Below are 20,844 nucleotides of genomic sequence, written 5' to 3' on the forward strand. Positions count from 1 at the left end.
AATAAGTCAAAGAATAAATCAAAAGAAAAATGTAAAAATATCTTGAAACAAACAAAAATGGAAACACAACATACCAAAACTAATAGGATGCAGTTAAAGCAGTTCTAAGAGGAAAGGATGTAACAATAAATAACTACATCAAAAAAGAAAGATCTCAAATAAACAACCCAATGTTACATCTAAAGAAGCTAGACAAAGACAAAGCCCAAAGTTAATATAAGGAAGGAAATAATGAAGATCAGATCAAAAATAAATAAAATAGAAACTAGAAAAACAATAGGAAAAAAATCAACAAAACTAACCAGTTTTTTTTTTTAAAGATAAATAAAGTCAACAAAACTTTAGCTAGACTAACAAAGTAAAAAAGAAGACTTAACTAAATAAAAACAGAAATGAAAGAGGGGATATTACAACTGATACCACAGAGATACAAAGGATTTATTATACTATAACACAAAGAATTACTCTAATACTATAACCAGTAATACACCAACAAATTGGATAACCAAGAACAAATGCATAAATTTCTAGAAACATACAATCTATCAAGACTGAATCATGAAGAAATAGAAAATGTGAACAGACCAAGAATGAGTAAAAGAGTGAGCCAGTAATAAAAAAGTCTCCCATCAAAGAAAAATTCAGGAACTGATGGCTTCACTGCTGACCTGTATTAAACATTTAAAGAGCTAATACCAATTTTTCTCAAACTCTTCCAAAATATGGAAGAGAAGGCCAGCGTTACCCTGATACCAAAGCCAGACAAGGACACTATGACAAAAGAAAACTACAGGTCAATATCCCTGATGAACATAGAAGAAAAAATTCTCAAAAAAACACTAGCAAACTGAATTTAATACCATATTAACAGAATCATTCACTGCAATCAAGTGGGATTTATCCATGGGATGCAAGGAAGGATCAACATATGCAAATCAATAAATATGATATATTACTTTAAAAGAATGAAGGGCAAAAACCACATCATCATCTCAATAGATGCAGAAAAAGCATTTGACCAAATTTAGCATCCTTTCATGATAAAAACTCTTAACAAACTAGGTATAGAAGGAATGTACCTCAACACAATAAAGGCCATATATGACAAGCCCAAAGCTAACATCATACTCAGTAGTAAACAGTTGAAAGATTTTCCTCTAAGATCAGGAATGAGTGGCCCACTCTCACCACTTCCATTGAGCATATAACTTAATATACTAGCCAGAGCAATTAGGCAAGAAAAAGAAATAAAACGCATCCAAATCAGAATGGAAGAAGTTAGACTGTTTGCTGATGACATGACCTTATATATAGAAATTATTTAAAACCCCACAAAAGGACTGCTACAATTAATAAATGAATTCAGTAAATATGGAGGATACAAAATCAACATACAAAATGCAGTAGCATTTCTGTACACTAACAATGATCTACCTAAAAAATAAATGAAGTAAACAGTTTTCTTTATAGTAACTACAAAATAAAATACTTAGAAATAAATTAAACCAAGTAGGGGAAATATTTGTAAATTTAAAACTATAAAATTCTGACAAAAAAATTGAAGAAGACAAAAATAAATGGAAAGATTTCCTGTGTTCATGGATGGGAAGAGTTAATATTGTTAAAATGTCCATTTTATCTAAAGCAATCTACAGATTCAATGAAATTCCTACAAAAATTCCAATGACATTTTCCACAGAAATTTTTAAAAAATTCTAAAATTTGTATGGAACCACAAAAGACTCCAAATAGCTAAAATCAATCTTGAGTAAAAAGAGCAAAGCAGGAGGGATCACACTACCTGATTTCAAAATATACTACAAAACTATAGCAATCAAAACAGCATGGTGCTGGCATGAAAACAGATGCATACCAATGGAACACAACAGAGAGCTTAAAAACAAATCTATGCTTTTGCAGTCACTTGATTTTCAACAACGATGCCAAGAACATAAAATGGGGAACAGGGCCGGGTGCAGTGGCTCACACCTGTAATCCCAGCACTTTGGGAGGCCGAGGCGGGCAGATCACCTGAGGTCAGGAGTTTGAGACCAGCCTGGCCAATATGGTGAAACCCTGTCTCTAATAAAATTGAAAAATTAGCTGGGCATGGTGGTGGGTGCCTGTAGTCCCAGCTACTCAGGAGTCTGAGGCAGGAGAATCGCTTGAACCCAGGAGGAAGAGGTCACAGTGAGCCAAGATCATGCCACTGCACTCCAGCCTGGGCAACACAGCAAGACTCCACCTCAAAAAAAAAAAGAAATTTAAAAATTGGGAATAGACAGTCTCTAAAATAAATGGTGGTGGGAAAACTGGACATCCACATGCAGAAGAATGAAATTGGATTCTGATCTCACATCATATGCAAAACATCAATTTAAAGACTTAAAAATGAGATCTGAAACTGTTAAACAGAAAAAAAAAATAGAAGAGCTCTGTGGCAATGGTCTGTGCAATGATTTTTTTTGCATATAACCCCAAAAGCCCAGGCAACAAAAGCAAAAATAGACAAACGGGATTACGTCAAACTAAAAAGCTTCTGCATGGCAAAAGAAGCAATCAATGGAGTGAAAATACAACCTGCAGAATAAGAGAAAATACTTGCAAACCACACGTCTGATAAAGAATTGCTATTTCAAATATATAAGGTATTCAAACAACTCAATAGCAAGAAAACAAATGAGCCAATTTTAAAAATGGGCAAAAAACCTGAATAGACTTTCTTTCTTTTTTCTTTTTTTTTTTTTTTTCTCTTCAAGACGGAGTCTCACTCTGTCACCCAGGCTGGAGTGCAGTGGCACAATCTTGGCTCACCGCAACCTCCACCTCCCAGGTTCAAGTGATTCTTCTGCCTCAGCCTCCCGAGTAGCTGGGACTACAGGCACTTGCCACCATGCCCAACTAATTTTTTGTATTTTTAGTAGAGACCAGGTTTCACCGTGTTAGCCAGGATGGTCTCAATCTCCTGACTTCATGATCTGCCCTCCTCGGCCTCTCACAGAGCTAGGATTACAGGCGTGAGCCACTGTGCCCGGCCCTGAATAGGCTTTCTAAAGAAAGACATACAAATGGCCAAGAAGTATATGAAAGAAGACTCAAAATCACTGATCATCAGGGAAGTGTCAATGAAAACCACGATGAGATATCAAGTCACACCTGTCAGAATAGCTATATCAAAAAGACAAAAGATAATATGTGTTGGTGAGGATGTGGAGAAAAAGGGACTCTTGAACACTGGGAATGCAAAGTAGTGTAACTATTATGAAAAACAGTATTTAAGTTCCTCAAAAAACTAAAATAGAACTACTTTATGATGCAGTAATCTCACTACTGGATATATATCCAAAGGAATTGAAATCAGTATTTCGAGGTGATATTTCCACTATCATGTTCATTGTAGCATTATTTACAAATAGTCAAGATATGGATTCAGTCTAAGTATCCATCAACAGGTGAGTGAATAAAGAAAATGTGGTGTATATGCACACAATAGAATACTATTTGGCCTTTTTTCAAAATTTCCATAGGTTTCGGGGGAAGAGATTGTGTATGGTTACAAGAGTAGGGTATTTAGTGGTGATATGTAAGATTCTGATGCACCTACCACCCGAGCAGTATACACTGTACCCAACTTGCAGTCTTTTATCCCTCACCCCCCTCCCGCCCTCTCCACCGAGTCCCCAAAGTCCATTGTATCATTCTTATGCCTTTGCATTCTCATAGATTAGCTCCCACTTATGAGTGAGAACATATGATGTTTGGTTTTCAAAAGAAGAAAATTGTGTCATCTACAACAACATGAGTCAACCTGGAGGACATTGTGCTAAGGGAAATAAGCCAGACACAGAAGGAGAAATGCTGTGTGATACCACCTATACGATGAATCTAAAATAGGCAAACCCATAGAAGTAGAGAGAATGGTGATTACCAGGAGGGTGCGAGGTGGGGAGGACAAGACTGGAGAGATTTAAAAGAGTACCTAGGTTGGTCAAAGGATACAAAATCTCAGGAGGAATGCTTCCAGAGATCTATTGTGCAACACCATGACTATAGTTAGTCACAATGTATTATATCCTTAAAAAATGCTAAGAAAGTGGATTTTAAGTGTTCTCACCACAAAGAAATGATAAGTATGTTAGGTTAAAAAAAAAAGAAAAAGAAAACTAAAGAAAAATGTTTATCGCTTAACCAACTCAAAACCCAATCTGCCATATTCATGCATTCTAGATTACCCATAACTAAAAAAAAAAATTTGTACTGATACTTGACATAGAAATTAAAGCAAAAATGTCAAAAAATTTAACAAATTTGGAGCTGCAGATTCTTTGCTGAAAATATTTTCCCTTACCAAGAAACAGTCTCCTCTCAAGAGAAATAAGCCTTGTGTCAAGACAACAATGCTTCTGTGAAGAGACTTCGTTGAGAGTTTTTGTTCTCTGGTGACAACAACACAGTTTGAATTAATTCATTCATCAAACAAAATAATTTTTCATGATCAAACTTGTAATAATTAGAGCATAGTGGGATACATTTTCAAAAAGAAGGCACACTCCCCTCTGTTTGAAGGTTTTTGTGTATTTATCTGGTGTTTCGGAGGTTAATTAATTGATATTAATTAATTATAAATAGTTAATCCACAAAGAAAATGCAATTTTCCTATGGAAAAATAATTGGTTCAAGGATATCCAGCAGCTCACAGTTGACCAACAAGGAGCGGCCTGGCTTACAGACAGCAGTTGCAAAGTGAATGGACAATATACTGTTTGGAAAGCTGCTGCTTTGGTCAAAGAAGGTAAAAACTGATCTGCTCAGTGGGTGAATTGCATGCTGTTTTTCTAAGAGTAACGGAAGAACTAACAGTGGTGGAAGCCCCTGTGTTTGGGTTTTCACTGACTCACTGGGCAGTGACCAATGGCCTGGCCATATACTCAGGCAAGAGGGCAGTGGAAACCTGTCCTATCGAAAGGAAACCCACATGGAGCATGGCCCTATGAAGATTTGAGGGGTGCATTAAAGTAGAACCCATCAGTGCCCATCAGAAGAACTCTCATCCAGGTTCAGAAGGTGACTGGAATCAACAAACAGATATCTACGGGTGCTCCCTTGAGGTGGCCACCTGAGTCCATGAAATGGGTGGATATGGGATATGGGGGCACCGCAGCAGTGCAGAGATGGGCTGAACCTAGACACGTTCCTCTTGCACCCTCCTTGGGCACATAATGCCAAAACTGTACTGCTTGTCAATAAGAGAGACAGAGACTGCCGATGGCTATGGGGCAGATTCTCTGTGGGGAAAGAAGGCCCTGAACACAGCTGATGAGTGGGACTGATGCTGGCAGCCCGGGAAGCTACAAATAGGTCTTGACGGGAATAGACACTGACTCTGGACTGGGCTTTGTTTACCCTGCGGAAGATGAAAATGCTTGGAGTGCCATAACAAAAACAAAAAACAAGAAACAGAAGATATTACATGGATTTGGATGGTTATCATTTCTTCAGACCAATGAACACACCATACAGCCCATAATGTCCAACAATGGATAGAGATATCCTCCTCAGAGTGATAGTTTGATAGAGAAATAGGACAGGTAACTGAAACAATGGTTACCTGAAATAAGGAGATGGCAGGCAGGGCTGGTTTACCTGGTTTCGCAGCTGTGTGCTCACACTGCATATGAATGGGATTAAAGGGGTGTCCCCCTTAGATATTTTTTTTCTCTGTCTGATCTTGGGGAGAGGGGATAGGGAGAATGCTGGTATGATTAAGCAATTCTTGCCAAGGTAGAGAGTGCACTGGTAATAACAACTATAATTTTTTCTTTCTTTCCCAAGTTACCCCTCAAATAATTCTTTTTTCTCCACTACCTGATACAATGGTCCTTGTACTAGGGCTGCAACTGCAAGTACTGGAAGCAGGGATGATTTCTAAACCGAAAACTGTAACTATGTTTTTAAACCTTATGTCAGAATTCCTAAGGACCTAATGGGGGTAGGTTATGCTTTGACCCCCACTGGCAAAACTGGGGCTAAGAGTGAATACAGCTATATTGCCTGGGTGGTAAAAATGGTTCACTAGTTCAGAGCCTATGTAACCTTACCCTACACAAATGGGTATAGACTGAGGAGAGGCCCTTGCTAGACTAGCATTGTTACCAGCAGTCTGGACCAGCACAGTGGCCAAACCTAATGTCCCTTCCAGAGGTGGAAAAGTTGAGTAAAAATAAATGACAAATGGAAAAAGGAGAAATAGTAGCTGAGGGTAAAGGAATAAATAAATAGGATGCACTATCATCTCGAAAGAGTCTCAGAGCAAGAGACGACATTGTCTCAGCTCAATTATAACAGATGCCTTAAAGGGTACAATACATGTTTGCCAAAGACCACTCCTGCTTTTGGAACCCAATGAGATAAAAAGGAAGCCTGCAAACCCAGTGGCCACAGCCTGAGAGACATTCATGCAGTATGATGGACTGGACTGATAACTAATGACTGAATAGAATTCTAGTAATGTGGGGGTATCTTTTGAGTTATACATACTTTTTTGTTTTTTGTTTGTTTGTTTTGAGACAGCATCTCACTCTGTCACCTGGGTTGAATATAGTAGCACTATCTCAGCTCACTGCAACCTCTGCCTCCTGGGCTCAAGTGATCCTCCCATCTCAGCCTCCCGAGTAGCTGGTACTACAGACGCACACCAATATGCCCAGCTAATTTTTGAGTTTTTTTTGTAGAGATGGGGTTTTAGCATGTTGCCCAGGCTGGTCTCAAACTCCTGGGCTCGAGTGATCTGCCCACCTTGGCCTCCCAAAGTGCTGAGATTACAGGCGTGAACTACCGTGCTCACCTGAGTTGTGTATTCTTTTGATGTAACTGATCTGTGTTTGAAAACTGGGTGATGGCCTGTGGTGATGTGTGTGTGTGCACGCACACGTGAGTGTACACACACCCAGTCACATATATATATTGATGCCCTATGTATCTCTTCATCTATACCCTTTGTAATATCCTTTATTTATTTATTTACTTACTTACTTATTTTTGAGACAGTCTCACTCTGTTGCCCAGGCTGGAGTGCAGTGGCGTTATCCTGGCTCACTGCAAACTCCGCCTCCTGGGTTCAAGCGATTCTCCCGCCTCAGCCTCCCAAGTAACTGGGATTACAGGCACCCGCCATCATGCCTGGCTAATTTTTGTATTTTTAGTAGAGAGAGGGTTTCGCCATGTTGGCCAGGCTAGTCACAAACTCCTGACCTCAGGTGATCTGCCTGCCTCGGCCTCCCAAAGTGCTAGGATTACAGGCATGAGCCACCATGCCCGGCCCTGTAATATCCTTTAGAATAAAGTGATGAACAACAAAAAAAGATGTTCAGAACTAAACTCATTAGTAAACTCCCCTTTAAACATTAGCCCCCTTTTTTTACACAAAATTGCCTAATATTTATTTTATTATAAAGAGATCTTTTGACATGGAAATGCTGAAGGGATTACATTGTCTTAAATCATGCATTTGTGACAGGAAATTACTCAGCACACCACATAGTTGCAAACACAGAAAAACATTATAGTAAGATGATCAATAATCCTGCAGAAGGACCTGGGTTCAAATCCCAGCCCCAACAGCTACTGGTGCTTGCACCTGGCATGGCATGGACAAGACATGTTCCCCATGTTGTTTCCTCTTCCTAGTCAGTGACTTTAGGGAATAACAACTAAATTCTGGCAAATGGCATGTGGTGGAAGGGATAGCAGATGCTACTAGGCACTGCCCTAAGAACACTGCATAGGACCCTCCAGCTGTCCCTTTGCCTTCAGCAGTACTGTGAAGGCCACCTCTTGAGGATGATATGTTCATAGCATGAAGGGACCTGGATTCCTGAGTCACCACCTGAAGGCTAAGTGCCACCATCAGACTATGACACAAGCAAAAATTAACCTTGGCTTGGAAGCCACTGAGGCTTGAGGATTATGTGTTGCTGCAGTGTGTGTGTGTGTGTGTGTGTGTGTGTGTGTGTGTGTATTGGCTCCAATAAAAAAGCAGCACTAGAAGCTAAGCTAAAAGAGAGAGAGAGAAACCTATGGGAATGGGGGTTCCTGCAGGGAATTGGAACTGGCAAAGAAGAAATCTGCTTAAGGAAATTCAGATAGATGAGCAAAGAGGGAGTTATGAAGCCAAGGTAACATTCCTAAATCTCTTCTACCCCTGATCAGGATTTGTGCTAAAGCATAAAAAAGAGTAGAGCCAGGGGGGTCCCCTGGACCCATCTCTGTGAAAATGCAATAAAGAAAAGTAGCTAGGAGTCAGAGAGACCCTGACAGAGGCAGGGGTGACCTTTGGGCAAAGTGGAAGGTGAGACAGATGACAGGAGAGCTACAGATTCAAGGAGAGCAGAAATGAATTATTTTAAATTGCTACTATGGTTCTACGGCTGCCTTAAAATTATATTAAACAAGAAAGACCTTTCACATGGAGGGATTTTTCTCACACATGGAAAACTAACTCTAAGCAAATTATACACGTTTCAAGAACCTCAGAAAATAAAACAATATGACGTAAATGTCAATGTAAAAAGATATTATTTTTGAAACTTGTTTAGACTGTGACCAATGCACAAAGGCACCTATATCTAATTTCATATTATTTCATGAAAATGGGAGCTTTCAATCTGCAATATTCAGAAAATGGTAGAACTATTATCAGAAAGCAGCTTACTTAAACTGTAATTTGCTATTATTTACAAGTATGGGGCTATAAAATAGTTTTGTTGTTTTAATAGAAGACATAACAGATGACTGTTTTGTGAATCAAGATCAATTTGCCATCTCCTGGGTTCCAGAACAATTCTGATGAATTTACCAGCAACCACCAAACTATTTCAGGGTTGTATTAGTCTGTTCTCATGCTGCTATGAAGAAATACCCGAAACTGGGTAATTTATAAAGGAAAGAGGTTTAATTGACTCACAGTTCCACAGGGCTGGGGGGGCCTCAAGAAACTTACAATCATGGTGGAAGAGTAAGCAAACATGTCCTTCTTTACATGCTGGCAGGAAAGAGAAGAATGAGAACTGAGCAAAACCATTATCAAACCATCAAATCTTGTAATGAATTACTATCACAAGGACAACATGGGGGAAACTGCCCCCATGAGTTAATTATCTCCACCTCATCCCACCCTTGACACACGGGGATTATTACAATTCAAGGTGAGATTTGGGTGGGGACACAGAGCCAAACCATACCAGGAGTCTAAGTACAATTAACAAAGTTCATATATTTGTAATGCAAAAATGCTATGGCCTTTTTTTTTCTTTTTTTTTAAATTATACTTTAAGTTTTAGGGTACATGTGCACAATGTGGTTAGTTACATATGTATACATGTGCCATGTTTGTGTGCTGCACCCAGTAACTCATCATTTACATTAGGTATATCTCCTAATGCTATCCCTCCCCCCTCCCCCTACCCCAGCACAGGCCCCGGTGTATGATGTTCCCCTTCCTGTGTCCAAGTGTTCTCATTGTTCACTTCCCACCTATGAGTGAGAACATGCGGTGTTTGGTTTTCTGTCCTTGTGATAGTTTGCTGAGAATGATGGTTTCCAGCTTCATCCATGTCCCTATGCTATGGTCCTGATGTCAACTGAAAGTCAAAGTATTACAATCATGCATTGCGTAATGATGGGGATATGTTTTAAGAAACGTGTTGTTAGGTGATTTCATCATTATGCTAATGTCATGGAATTTACTTACACAAACCTAGATGATATAGCCTACTACACACCTAGGCTATACAGGATAGCCTATTGCTCCTAGGCTACAAATCTGTACAGCATGTTATTGTAGTGAATACTGTAGGCAATTGCAACACAATGATAAGTATATTTGTGTCTAAACATAACTAAACATAGAAAAGTTACTATTAAAACACAGTATTGTAATCTTATGGCACATCATTGTTTACGCATGTCTAAATATATCTAAACATAGAAAAGTTACCATCAAAATACAGCATTGTAATCTTATGGCACACCATTGTTTATGCGGTCCATCACTGACCGTCAGTATGTGGTCCATCATGACTATACTTCTATTATTGTTACGTTGTACATGTACATGTACATGACTATACTTCCATTATTGTTACTGTTGTTAGTAGAAGGCCCAAGGAGATTCCTATATGCCTACATGTGCTATAATGTGCTATTAGCATTGGAGACATTAAATCACCTTAGATGGTAACAGTAAAATTCTTTTTCCCATTAACAAGCAAAAATAATTAATTATGTTTCTGGAAATTTCAAATCAATGGTTTAACCATGACAGTGCAGAAATGCTGAGAAGATAATAGGCACAATTTAAAATACACAGCTATTTAGTTATTCCAAATTCTGTCTGTAGCTTTGAAGAAATAGGGACACATTATAAAGTATCATATACTATGTATTTATAGAAATGGTGTATTTCTGAAGATTAAAAATAAAATTATAAAATAGGAAATTGGATCTCTATTTCATACTATATATATGTAAATCAAATTCATATTGATTAAAGACTTTGGTATAAAACAAAATTTTTAAATGTTTAGTGGAAAATAAGGTTAATATCCTTTAGATCTTCATGCAGGGAAACATTTTCTTAAATTGGACATAAATGTATTAACCAGAAAAGTAAAGTTTGAGAAATATAATGTCTATTCCTCAAAAGAGCCCTTGAAGTCAAAAGACAAGTTACAAACTTGAAGAACATATTTACAATTTGTATAACAAATTATTAGTATCAAACAGAATTCTAACAAATCAACAAGAAGAGTGTGCACACACACACAGATAATGGCAAATAAACATATGAAGAGGAGTTCAGCATGATTAGTGTTCAGCAGACTACAGAGGCCATAATGAGACTCCTTTTTATACCTATCCAGTGGGCAGACATTAAGAACTCTGACACTACCAAATGCTGAAGAAGATGTGAGTCTACAAACTCACTTGTATACTGCACATGTGAGTAGATATTAGTGCAACACTTGGGAAAAACAGTTTGATATGACCTCCTATAATTGGTCAATTACATATTTTATGTTTCACAATTTTACTTCTAGGTATATACCTTAAAAACCTCCAGCACATACACAACAGAAGACATACAAGAATGCATATCTGTCCCTGTTCATAGAATGGAATTTTATATGGCAGTCAAGAACTCCAACACTATGGATGTCTTAGTAATAACAGTATTAAGTGAAAAAGTAAGTGCCAGAGAATTGCATGCATGATACCATAACATGAATCATGCATGATACCATTTTTATAAATTTTAAAAGAATTAAAAATAAATGTTTCTATAAAAACATGTAAATATTAAAATGATTAAAAAGGAAAACAGGCTGGGCGCGGTGGCTCACGCCTGTAATCCCAGCACTTTGGGAGGCCGAGGTGGGCGGATCACGAGGTCAGGAGATCGAGACCATCCTGGCTAATATGGTGAAACCCCGTCTCTACTAAAAATACAAAAAATTAGCCGGGTGTGGTGGCAGGCACCTGTAGTCCCAGCTACTTGGGAGGCTGAGGCAGGAGAATGGCGTGAACCTGGGAGGTGGAGCTTGCAGTGAGCTGAGATCGCACCACTGCACTCCAGCCTGGGTGACAGAATGAGACTCCATCTCAAAAAAAAAAAAAAAAAGAAAAGAAAAGAAAAGAAAAAGCAAACAAAGAACTGATCAACTCAAGATTCAGGGTAGTTGTTATCTGTTATCTCTGGAGAGAAAGGAGAGGTGAAGGGATGAACAAAGGAGGAGCCTATAAGGTTAGTTGTCAGAAACAACTTCTGTTTTTGGTGGTGGTTTCACTGGTGCTTAGTAAATATGTAAAAATAGGCTATGCGTGAACAAGATCGGAGAGTGCCACAAACCGAGTGTTATCATCAATTCAATTCTGTGCACATAAAATCCTTTAAAAAAAGATGAATCCCCTTTGAGAACAAACCTAGATAAAAAATACCAAACTGAAATCATGTCAGTCCAAATATATCGAAAACCTCCACCAGCCAGCTCTGATAGAGACTATTTGTAAAAGGATCTTTATTTAACATTACTTCCAAAAGAGATATTGCAACCATCTAAAAGATTCATCAATAGAGGAATAGCTTAAAATATCTGTCTACATTTATACTCTTTCATTAATTCATCTCATCAACACATTGACTGAGTGTCCACAATTTGTCAGACACTGTGGAATACAATCATGAACAAAACTGATCCAGGCCCTGCCCTCATGTGGCTTAACAATCCTTTTAAAAAGGGAAGACAGGCCAGGCGCAGTGGCTCACACCTGTAATTCCAGGACTTTGGGAGGCTGAGGTGGGTAGATCACCTGAGGTCAGGAGTTTGAGACCAGCCTGGCCATCATGGTGAAACCCTGTCTCTACTAAAAGTACAAAAATTACCCGGGCATGGTAGTGGGTGCCTGTAATCCCTGCTACTTAGGAGGGCTGAAGCAGGAGAATCGCTTGAACCTGGAAGATAGAGGTTGCAGTGAGCCGAGATCATGCCACTGCATTCCAGCCCGGGCAACAAGAGCAAGACTCTGTCTCAAAATAAAATAAAATATAAAATAAAAAAGGGATGACAGGTAGTAATCAAAGAGTCACACACACAAATGTATGCTGAAAACAGACAGTACTGTGAAGTAAGGAACACAGGGTTATAGAAGAGGAAAATGGAGAGAGACTTATCTTGAAGCCTTCAGTCAAGACTTCCTGAGAAAAGGGGCATTTAATAGAGGCCTGAAAGAACAGAGATCTGGGAGTAGTTACCCAAGCAAAAAGGAGACAGGGAGGAAGTATTGTCCAAGCACAAGGTTGAGAGGGTGGATCCTGTGGCAGATGAGAGATCAAGCTATTACAGAGGTAAAAGGTCAAGGTGGCTGAAACCAGGGCAAGGGAGACATGGGGGTGAGATAGGGCTGGAAAAGCAGGCAAAAGACATATCCTGGTGCAGAAGGAAGCCAAGGATTTCAATCGCTGTTCAAAGAGCAATGTGAAGAAGAAGTAAGCAGAAAAGCAACTACATCAGAATCTCACTGCGAAGGGATGCCCTGCAGCCACGTGGAGAATGGAGGGTCCGGGCATGGATGAGGCAAAGGCCGATGCCCACTTTGACATGAGAACCCTGGCTCTAGTGTGCAGCAGGGTCAAGAATTGTTGGAGGAACAGCAGGAGGCCATCTCAGCAGCACAGGCAAGGGGCAAAGGCCACTAGCCTGAAGGTGTTGGCAGTGGGGCTACAGAGGGTGGAGGATTTGAGAATTCTCTAGGTGGTAAAATGGAGAGCATCAGAGGTGGAAAAAATATGAAGAGAGAGGGAGAGGGAGGCACCTAGAATGACTTGTAGATGTCTGGCTTCTAGAAATGGATGGAACGCTGGAAGACGAGCTGTGTTGGGCTGGGAACACGATGAGTTCAGTTTGGAGATGACTGAGCTTAGGTTGTCCTGGGACACCTAAATGGAGATGCCATGTAGGCTGTCAAGTAAGTAGGTCTGGAGGGGAGCCTCACCTGGAGATAAAAATCTGGGGACACCATGTAACTGTTCAAATGAATGAGGTCACTCCATATAAACTGACTTGGTATGATGTCTGTGATCCACTGCCAAATGCATACTGAAAAAAGGCAAGTTATAGAACAATATGTATCATATCACTTTTTAAAAACATGTAGAAAAATACTTAATCATCTGGCCTGCAAGAGAAATACACACACTCTGACCTACACACAGACACACACACATATACACACACATACACACACGCAATGAAAGAATATACTAAATATTAACCTATCCCTATGATTTGATAAAGTTTAGGTGGGAATAGATAAGTAAATGAATTTCACTTTTATAAATTTCTGCTTTGCTGACTCTTGTTTCTTACAATGAGTACTTCATAACCCCATGCCCACTTCATTCCATCCCTTTTTCACCCCCAACTCCTACCTTATCCTGAATCCCCACCCAGTGGCAGAAGCTGGCAAGAGAATGGGATGGAAAGAGAAAAGATGATGTCAGTTTTGCACATTATTTTATAACAAAATAAGAACAACTTGGTGTTTGCTTTTAAGATGCATCAAAATAGCTGTGTCAAAACATTCCCTGGTAAAATGCCATTCCTGCTCCTGAAGGGTTTGTAATCAAGTTGGCTGAGCAGTAAGTCAATTAAGATGATTGTCAGAGCATGAAGTCTACAGCAACACTGTCCACTGCACTCTCCCTAGAGGCCCTCAATGTGCTCTGAGGATTTCCAAGTCTCATGTAACACCCAAGAACACACCACACTAACCAAGAAATGTTAAAAACTTCCCATTGTGGAGAGCAAGGTAGCAGGAACTTGAACTAATGAACATACAAGAACAAAAGGAAATTAATATAAACAAGAAGATTAGGTGGCTTTTGTGGTTTATCCTGGGTTTTTCTTCAGTTACTTAATATAATCACCTTGCACAGTGCCAGCCCACACTCAGTACATACTTGTGGAATTGTTTTTAAAATATCCAAGCCTCTATTGGGCTGAGAATATTATTTTCCCTGAACAAAAATGGGGTAATGCTGAAACAGAAGCATTCTAATGTCAGAAAGCCAAGAGACATATTGTGTAGCCCCATGTGAACTTTCTTCTTCCATTCCTTGATTACATAAAGCATAGATTGATAGCATCAAATGAGATCTTGAAGCTGCCTTGTTCAACAGCTGGGCACAGCATTGTTTAACCATGCTTGACTAAGAAGTGTATGCTGAAAATATGGAACCAGCTCAAATGCCCATCAATCAACGAGTGGATAAAGAAACTGTGGTATATATATACAATGGAATACTACTCAGCCATAAGAAGGAATGAATTAGGCTGGGCAAAGTGTCTTATGCCTGTAATCCCAGCATTTTGGAAGGTGGAGGCAGGTGGATCACCTGAGGTCAGAAGTTCAAGACCAGCCTAGCCAACATGATGAAACCCCATCTCTACTAAAAACACAAAAATTAGCTGGGTATGGGGGTGCATGCCTATAATCCCAGCTACTTGGGAGGCTGAGGAAGGAGAATCACTGGAGCCCAGGAGGCAGAGGTTGCAGTGAGCCGAGATCACACCATTGCACTCCAGACTGGGAAAGAGTGAGACTCTGTCTCAAAAAAAAAAAAAAAAAATTAATTAATGGCATTCACAGCAACCTGGATGGGACTGGATACTATCACTCTAAGTGAAGTAACTCAGGAATGGAAAACCAAACATCATATGTTCTCACTCATAAATGGGAGCTAAACTATGAGAATGCAAAGGTATATGAATGACACAATGAACTTTGGGGACTCAGGGAGAAGGGTGACAAGGGGATGAGGAATAAAGATCACAAATTGGGTTCAGTGTATACTACTTGGTTGATGAGTGCACCAAAACCTCACAAATCACCAAAAAGAACTTACTCATGTAACCAAGTACCACCTGTTCTCCAAAAAAACTATGTAAATAAAAAAAAAAGAGGTGCACGCTGTACAGACATATACCTAATAACTGAACCATGAGTATGTATCGTACCGGGAAGGCAAACACAGGTGAAATTGCTCCCATCTTGCTTTTCATTTGCATCAATACAGCTCGCGTTGTTTTGGCAAGGTTTCCTCTGGCAAGCATCGTATTCTTCACAGAAAGTACCCACGTACTGCTCCTCACAGGTACATGAAAAAGTTGCCTAAAACACAAAAAAACACAGTGTCTATTATCTGGCACCTCTCAACAGTGTGCTTTGGCTGTGAGACTCAAAGTTTGAAAGAACCCCTTCCTTTTTATAATCAGCAATTTAATCAAATCACTTATGTCATAATCTAGTTGAAATCATCACTTTAAGACAAATAGCATGTTTCTTTACAGTCTAATCTCAAACACATTTTTCTATTCTTTGTTCATATTTATCCCCGTCATTTTCAATCTTCCTAAAGTAGAAATGAAATGAACTTGTTTTAAGCTAAAATTGAAGTTTTGCTGGCCAGACATGGAAATGGCAATTTTGCTAGAGCAGATAGTTTAATGCTACTGCCATTAAACTAGATGTCACTCCAACCAACTAAAACCTTCAACAGAGATAGCACTTGCAACAAAAATATCATCAAATGTCCAACCCAGACCGTCCTTTCAGAACACTGAGAAAATGCACTGAATCACTCCTTCAACTGGCCTCAATGTACAGCCATGCAGATTACCTGAGTGCAAGGGAAAATAAAAGGAGTATAATTCAAGTAACCATTTTGTATCGCTTATGATATTAACATTATCTTAGTAAAAGACCGTAACTCAGACACAGAGAATGGAATTTGACTTGAAGCTTCATTTCTGAGATAGCTGCAAAATACAAACAAAACTGGGTTTCTGTCCCCTTCTTAATGCCAGCCTAGGGGTACGGGCATGTCTGAAATAAACCACAAATCTGTCCCCAAAGCCTACACAAAGCAATATAGATCATTACAGAAGATTTTTATGAGGAAGAGAGGAGGAGAGGCAAAGGAGAATGACATTAACAGATCTTACTACTTAAGAAAATCTAAACAAAACAGACAAAAGCCCCTTGCCCAGCTCATCTCCAAGCCTGGCACATGGGGCAGATGTTCAATCTCTACCATTCCCCAGCCATTATCCCCTCACCCTCCCTCCCTCTCCCTGGCCTCAGCCTCCCGCTGCTAATCTTAGAAAGAGACTCTCTCCTCTTCTCCAAGCACTGTCAACTCAGGATCTCCACCCAGTACCCCCGTAAGTACAACCCACTGCCTGCCTTCCCCTCGAAAAGGGTTATCCATTCTTCTCTTTAGTACATTTTTGTCTCTCAATCAAGTTTCATAATTCCTGCACATTTCTTGATAAATTTACTCCTGAATATTTATGTTTTTGTAGCTATTGATAATGAAATATCTTCTTCATCCTATTCTTGTTAATACCAATGATACTTGCTAGTAATTATTATACAGGAATAAAATACTAGGGTTTTGTTTCCAGTTATCACACTGAGCTTTTAGTACACGTCAGAGTTTTTAGTTGATTTCCAGGCTTTCTACATGACACGAAACAAGATAATAATAATAAGTCCATAACAATTGCAAATAGTAATAATGTCATCTTTTCTTCTCCAGTTCTCAAGGTTACATTGGCAGCTCTTCCGGAATAATTTTGGCCTCAAAGGGATGTTTGTAGAATTTACCACTAAGCAGATTATTGGAATGACTGTGAAATTTTATCAAATGCCATTTTAGCTCCTACAGGAATCATCTATTGTTTTCATCTGTGACCTATTATGACATGAATTCAATATCCAGATTTCCTAGTACTGATTCAACCTTATGCTCCTGGAAGGAACATCCACTTAAGTCATTATACAAAATGGTTTTAATATGGCTGGCTTCTATTAGTAGTCATACTTCTAGTGCCTTCCATTTCACTCTCCCTCCACCCTCTTTCCCCAACAGATTTCTTTTCTAAGAAAACGCTGTCCCTTGCACATGAGATCATGTTTTACACTGCATAGGAGGATGCGCCGCACAACAACTGACTGAACAAGAAGTGTGCAGACCCCTCAGAAACCAACCAAGAGGCCAGACAATAGGATATGACATTTAGCTCGACCAAACTGCCAAATTGTATATGGGTGTCTTTCTTCTGTTAACAGAATACGGTTTTTTGCTAAGGGAATACAACAGGTCCTTGTAATCTGCATAATCAAGTCTCCTTTAGTTTAATAATACATTCTTCAATGATATCTTAGAAGCTAAAACAATTATAATTTTTTAAAAAAAAATCCTTTCTTCTTAAGCTGGAGCTATATTTTCTGCCTTCTATTTCTATCACCTCTCACTTCTTTGTGGTAAATGGAAATTCCCTCTTCATTCTAGCAATAAAATGAGGATCTATCTGTTTTTTCATCATGTTTTGAGTTTTTTCCTTTTGTATTCGTAGCTGGAAGCTAAGAGAAGCTGTCAGAAAGGTATTTTTTTAAAACAGGAAACTCCTTTTTTTAGAATTGTCTTCTAAGGACAATCTTGTCCTTGCTCAAATGCATAACAGAGTACACATCTGATATGTGCATGAGTCCTGTTTGGAGCTCTCTGTGCATTGGAAGATTTGTGGCCACCTTTGAAATGTAAATGCTGTGCACGCCCAGTGCATACAATCCCAAAGCAGGCCTCCAAATCATGATAAATTACTATATGTCATTGGTCTTGGCAGCTGTCTTCTAAAATTTACTTGGTTTGTATCCAGACATTCCATATTGCAGATAAATTTGCTTGGTTATTTGACGGATACATTTAGCATGTAATTCATCTAGTGCATTCCATGGAAAATATGCTGCTTATGGAAATAAATTATTGAGAGCCCCAAATCAAATATCTTCAAGTTAGCTTTATTTATTTATTTATTTATTTATTTATTTATTTTGAGACAGTCTCACTCTGTCACCCAGGCTGGAGTGCAGTGGCACGATCTCAGCTCACTGCAATCTCTACCTCCTGGGTGCAAGCGATTCTCATGCCTCAGCCTCCCGAGTAGCTGGGATTACAGGCTCCTGCCACCATGGCTGGCTAATTTTTTATATTTTTAGTAGAGACAGGGTTTCACCGTGTTAGCAAGCTGGTCTTGAACTCCTGACCTCAGGGTGATCCTCCCGCCTCGGCCTCCCAAAGTGCTGGGATTACAGGCGTGAGCCACCACACCCAGCCTCTTCAAGTTAGCTTTGATTGAATTTAGAGATAAAACAGAAGCCATCCATTTTGTTTTGCTTTATTGCAAGCAGGAACCTTGAAAGAAACCTGAAGAAACTGTTGAAACAATTGCTTTTGATAAAGTAGAATACAAAATTGATTCTTAAATTTTCATTGAGAGATGAGGAAGGAGGTTAACAAATGTTTAACATATTCATGACCATAAAGTTTAGTTAAATATTTGTATATTCTCTATTATATCATCTATAAAGTTAGATTACTCCCTGTCTATTTTCTAAGAACAAAGAGCTTTCCTATAATATTAAAAAGTTTGTTTTGATAGTTTTAAGACTGCTGACTTGTAAGAGATCATGAATGTTTATTATAGGAAACTATGTTCGCACATCTTTTGTGAAAAACCATGTTTGACCACTGAAGTTTAACTCATTGCCTGTGATATCACTAATCACTAATCTAACTCCAATTAACTCCACCAGCATAAGGGACAAAATAAACTTACTTAAAATTAGCAGCTTAGTTAAATTACAGAAAGATACTTCCTTGTAAAAGTATTGTATAAGCACATGGAAATGTACTTTTCAAGTAAAATGAACAGTGACCCTCAGAGATTAATTTAAAAACCCAATAAAGAATCTCAATTTTCCTCAACAGCTTAAAGTCAAATATGCCATTTGTACATTAATGAAACTTTCTCAGTCAGTCAGCTGTGGGAAGACGTAGTGCCAGCTATTGGGGAAGCTGAGGGAAGATGACTGCATGACCCCAGGAATTCGAGGTTGCAGTGAGCTATGATCATGCCACTGCACTCTAGCCTGGGTAACAAAATGGGACACTGTCTCTAAAAAAAACAAAAAAAAAAAAAGAAAAGAAAAGAAAAGAAAGGCTGGGCACGGTGGCTCACCCCTGTAATCCCAGCATTTTGGGAGGCCGAGGTGGGCGGATCACAAGGTCAAGAGATCGAGACCATCTTGGCCAACATGGTGAAACCCCGTCTCTACTAAAAATACAAAAAAAAATTAGCTGGGCGTGGTGGCACGTGCCTGTAGTCCCAGCTACTCAGGAGGCTGAGGCAGGAGAATCACTTGAACCCAAGAGGCGGAGGATGCAGTGAGCCGAGATCGCGCCCCTGCACTCCAGCCTGGTGACAGAGTGAGACTCCGTCTCAAAAAAAAAAAAAAAGAAAAAAAATTAATAAAAGGAAACTTCTAGGTTAGAAAAAAAATCACACATGCATTCACTTATTTGTCCTTTCAACCAATGTGTATTAAGCATATACTATGTGCCAGGCACTGTTCTAGGAGCTGAGGGTCACAGAAGTGAACAAGACCCTCTCCTGGGGTTTATATTCTAGTAGGGTTGACTGACAATGAATAAAATGAATGAGAAAGTGGTATAGTAAATTAAGCTATAAATGGCACGGGGAAAAACAGAGACAGGGAATAGAAGTGGAAGGGCTGTTATGAAGAACACAATTTAAAACAGGATGTACTGAGAAAGTGAAAAAAGGGCCAGGACTTGCTGGAGGTGCAGAGTGGCCATGGAGGCATCCGAGGAAAGGTATTCCAGGTGAGGGGAACAGCCAGTACAAAGACTTCAAGGTGGACCATGCCTCACATGTTCAGGAAAGATCCAGAAACCAGTGTCGCTAGAGTATAGCGAATAACAGAGAGAACAGTGTAACGTGAGAGGTCACTGGGCGTGCCGTCAAATCCCGTGGGTTGGCGGTTTTCATATAGGGACCATATTACCTCCCAGAAGACATTTGGAAATGTCTGGACATACTTTTTGGTTGTCACAGCTGAGGGCTTGCTACTAGCCTCTGGCGGATAGAGTTCAAGGATGCTGCTAAACACCTTACAACGAACACGGCAGGTCCCACAGCAAGAAACTATCCAGTCCCAAATGTCAGTGGTGCTGAGCTTGAGAAACCCTGATATAGGCTTTACAGGCTACTGTAAGAACCCTGGCTTGGTGTAAAATTTTGGAAAAGATAGTTCTTGCGCCAGAAAAGACCCGAAAATGCATTGCACATAGTAATGTTGCTCTACGTTAAATTACCTTGTTTCATTACAATAGTTTGATTTATTCAGATAACACCCAGACCC

At 39.4% G+C, this 20,844-nt stretch overlaps 1 protein-coding gene across 2 annotated transcripts in view; it reads right to left on the reverse strand.

Annotated features, from left to right (window-relative positions):
• The window catches only part of DNER (delta/notch like EGF repeat containing), a 358,840-nt gene that overhangs the window by 140,145 nt on the left and 197,851 nt on the right, over positions 1 to 20,844 (reverse strand). For both annotated transcript variants that reach the window (XM_034955317.3, XM_034955316.3), the window contains exon 6: positions 15,573 to 15,726. In XM_034955317.3, the coding sequence (XP_034811208.2) occupies positions 15,573 to 15,726 (154 nt within the window). The remainder of the gene's footprint in view (positions 1 to 15,572; positions 15,727 to 20,844) is intronic.

This window comes from Pan paniscus, chromosome 13 (genome assembly GCF_029289425.2).
Source record: "Pan paniscus chromosome 13, NHGRI_mPanPan1-v2.0_pri, whole genome shotgun sequence".
Taxonomy (NCBI): Eukaryota; Metazoa; Chordata; class Mammalia; order Primates; family Hominidae; genus Pan; species Pan paniscus.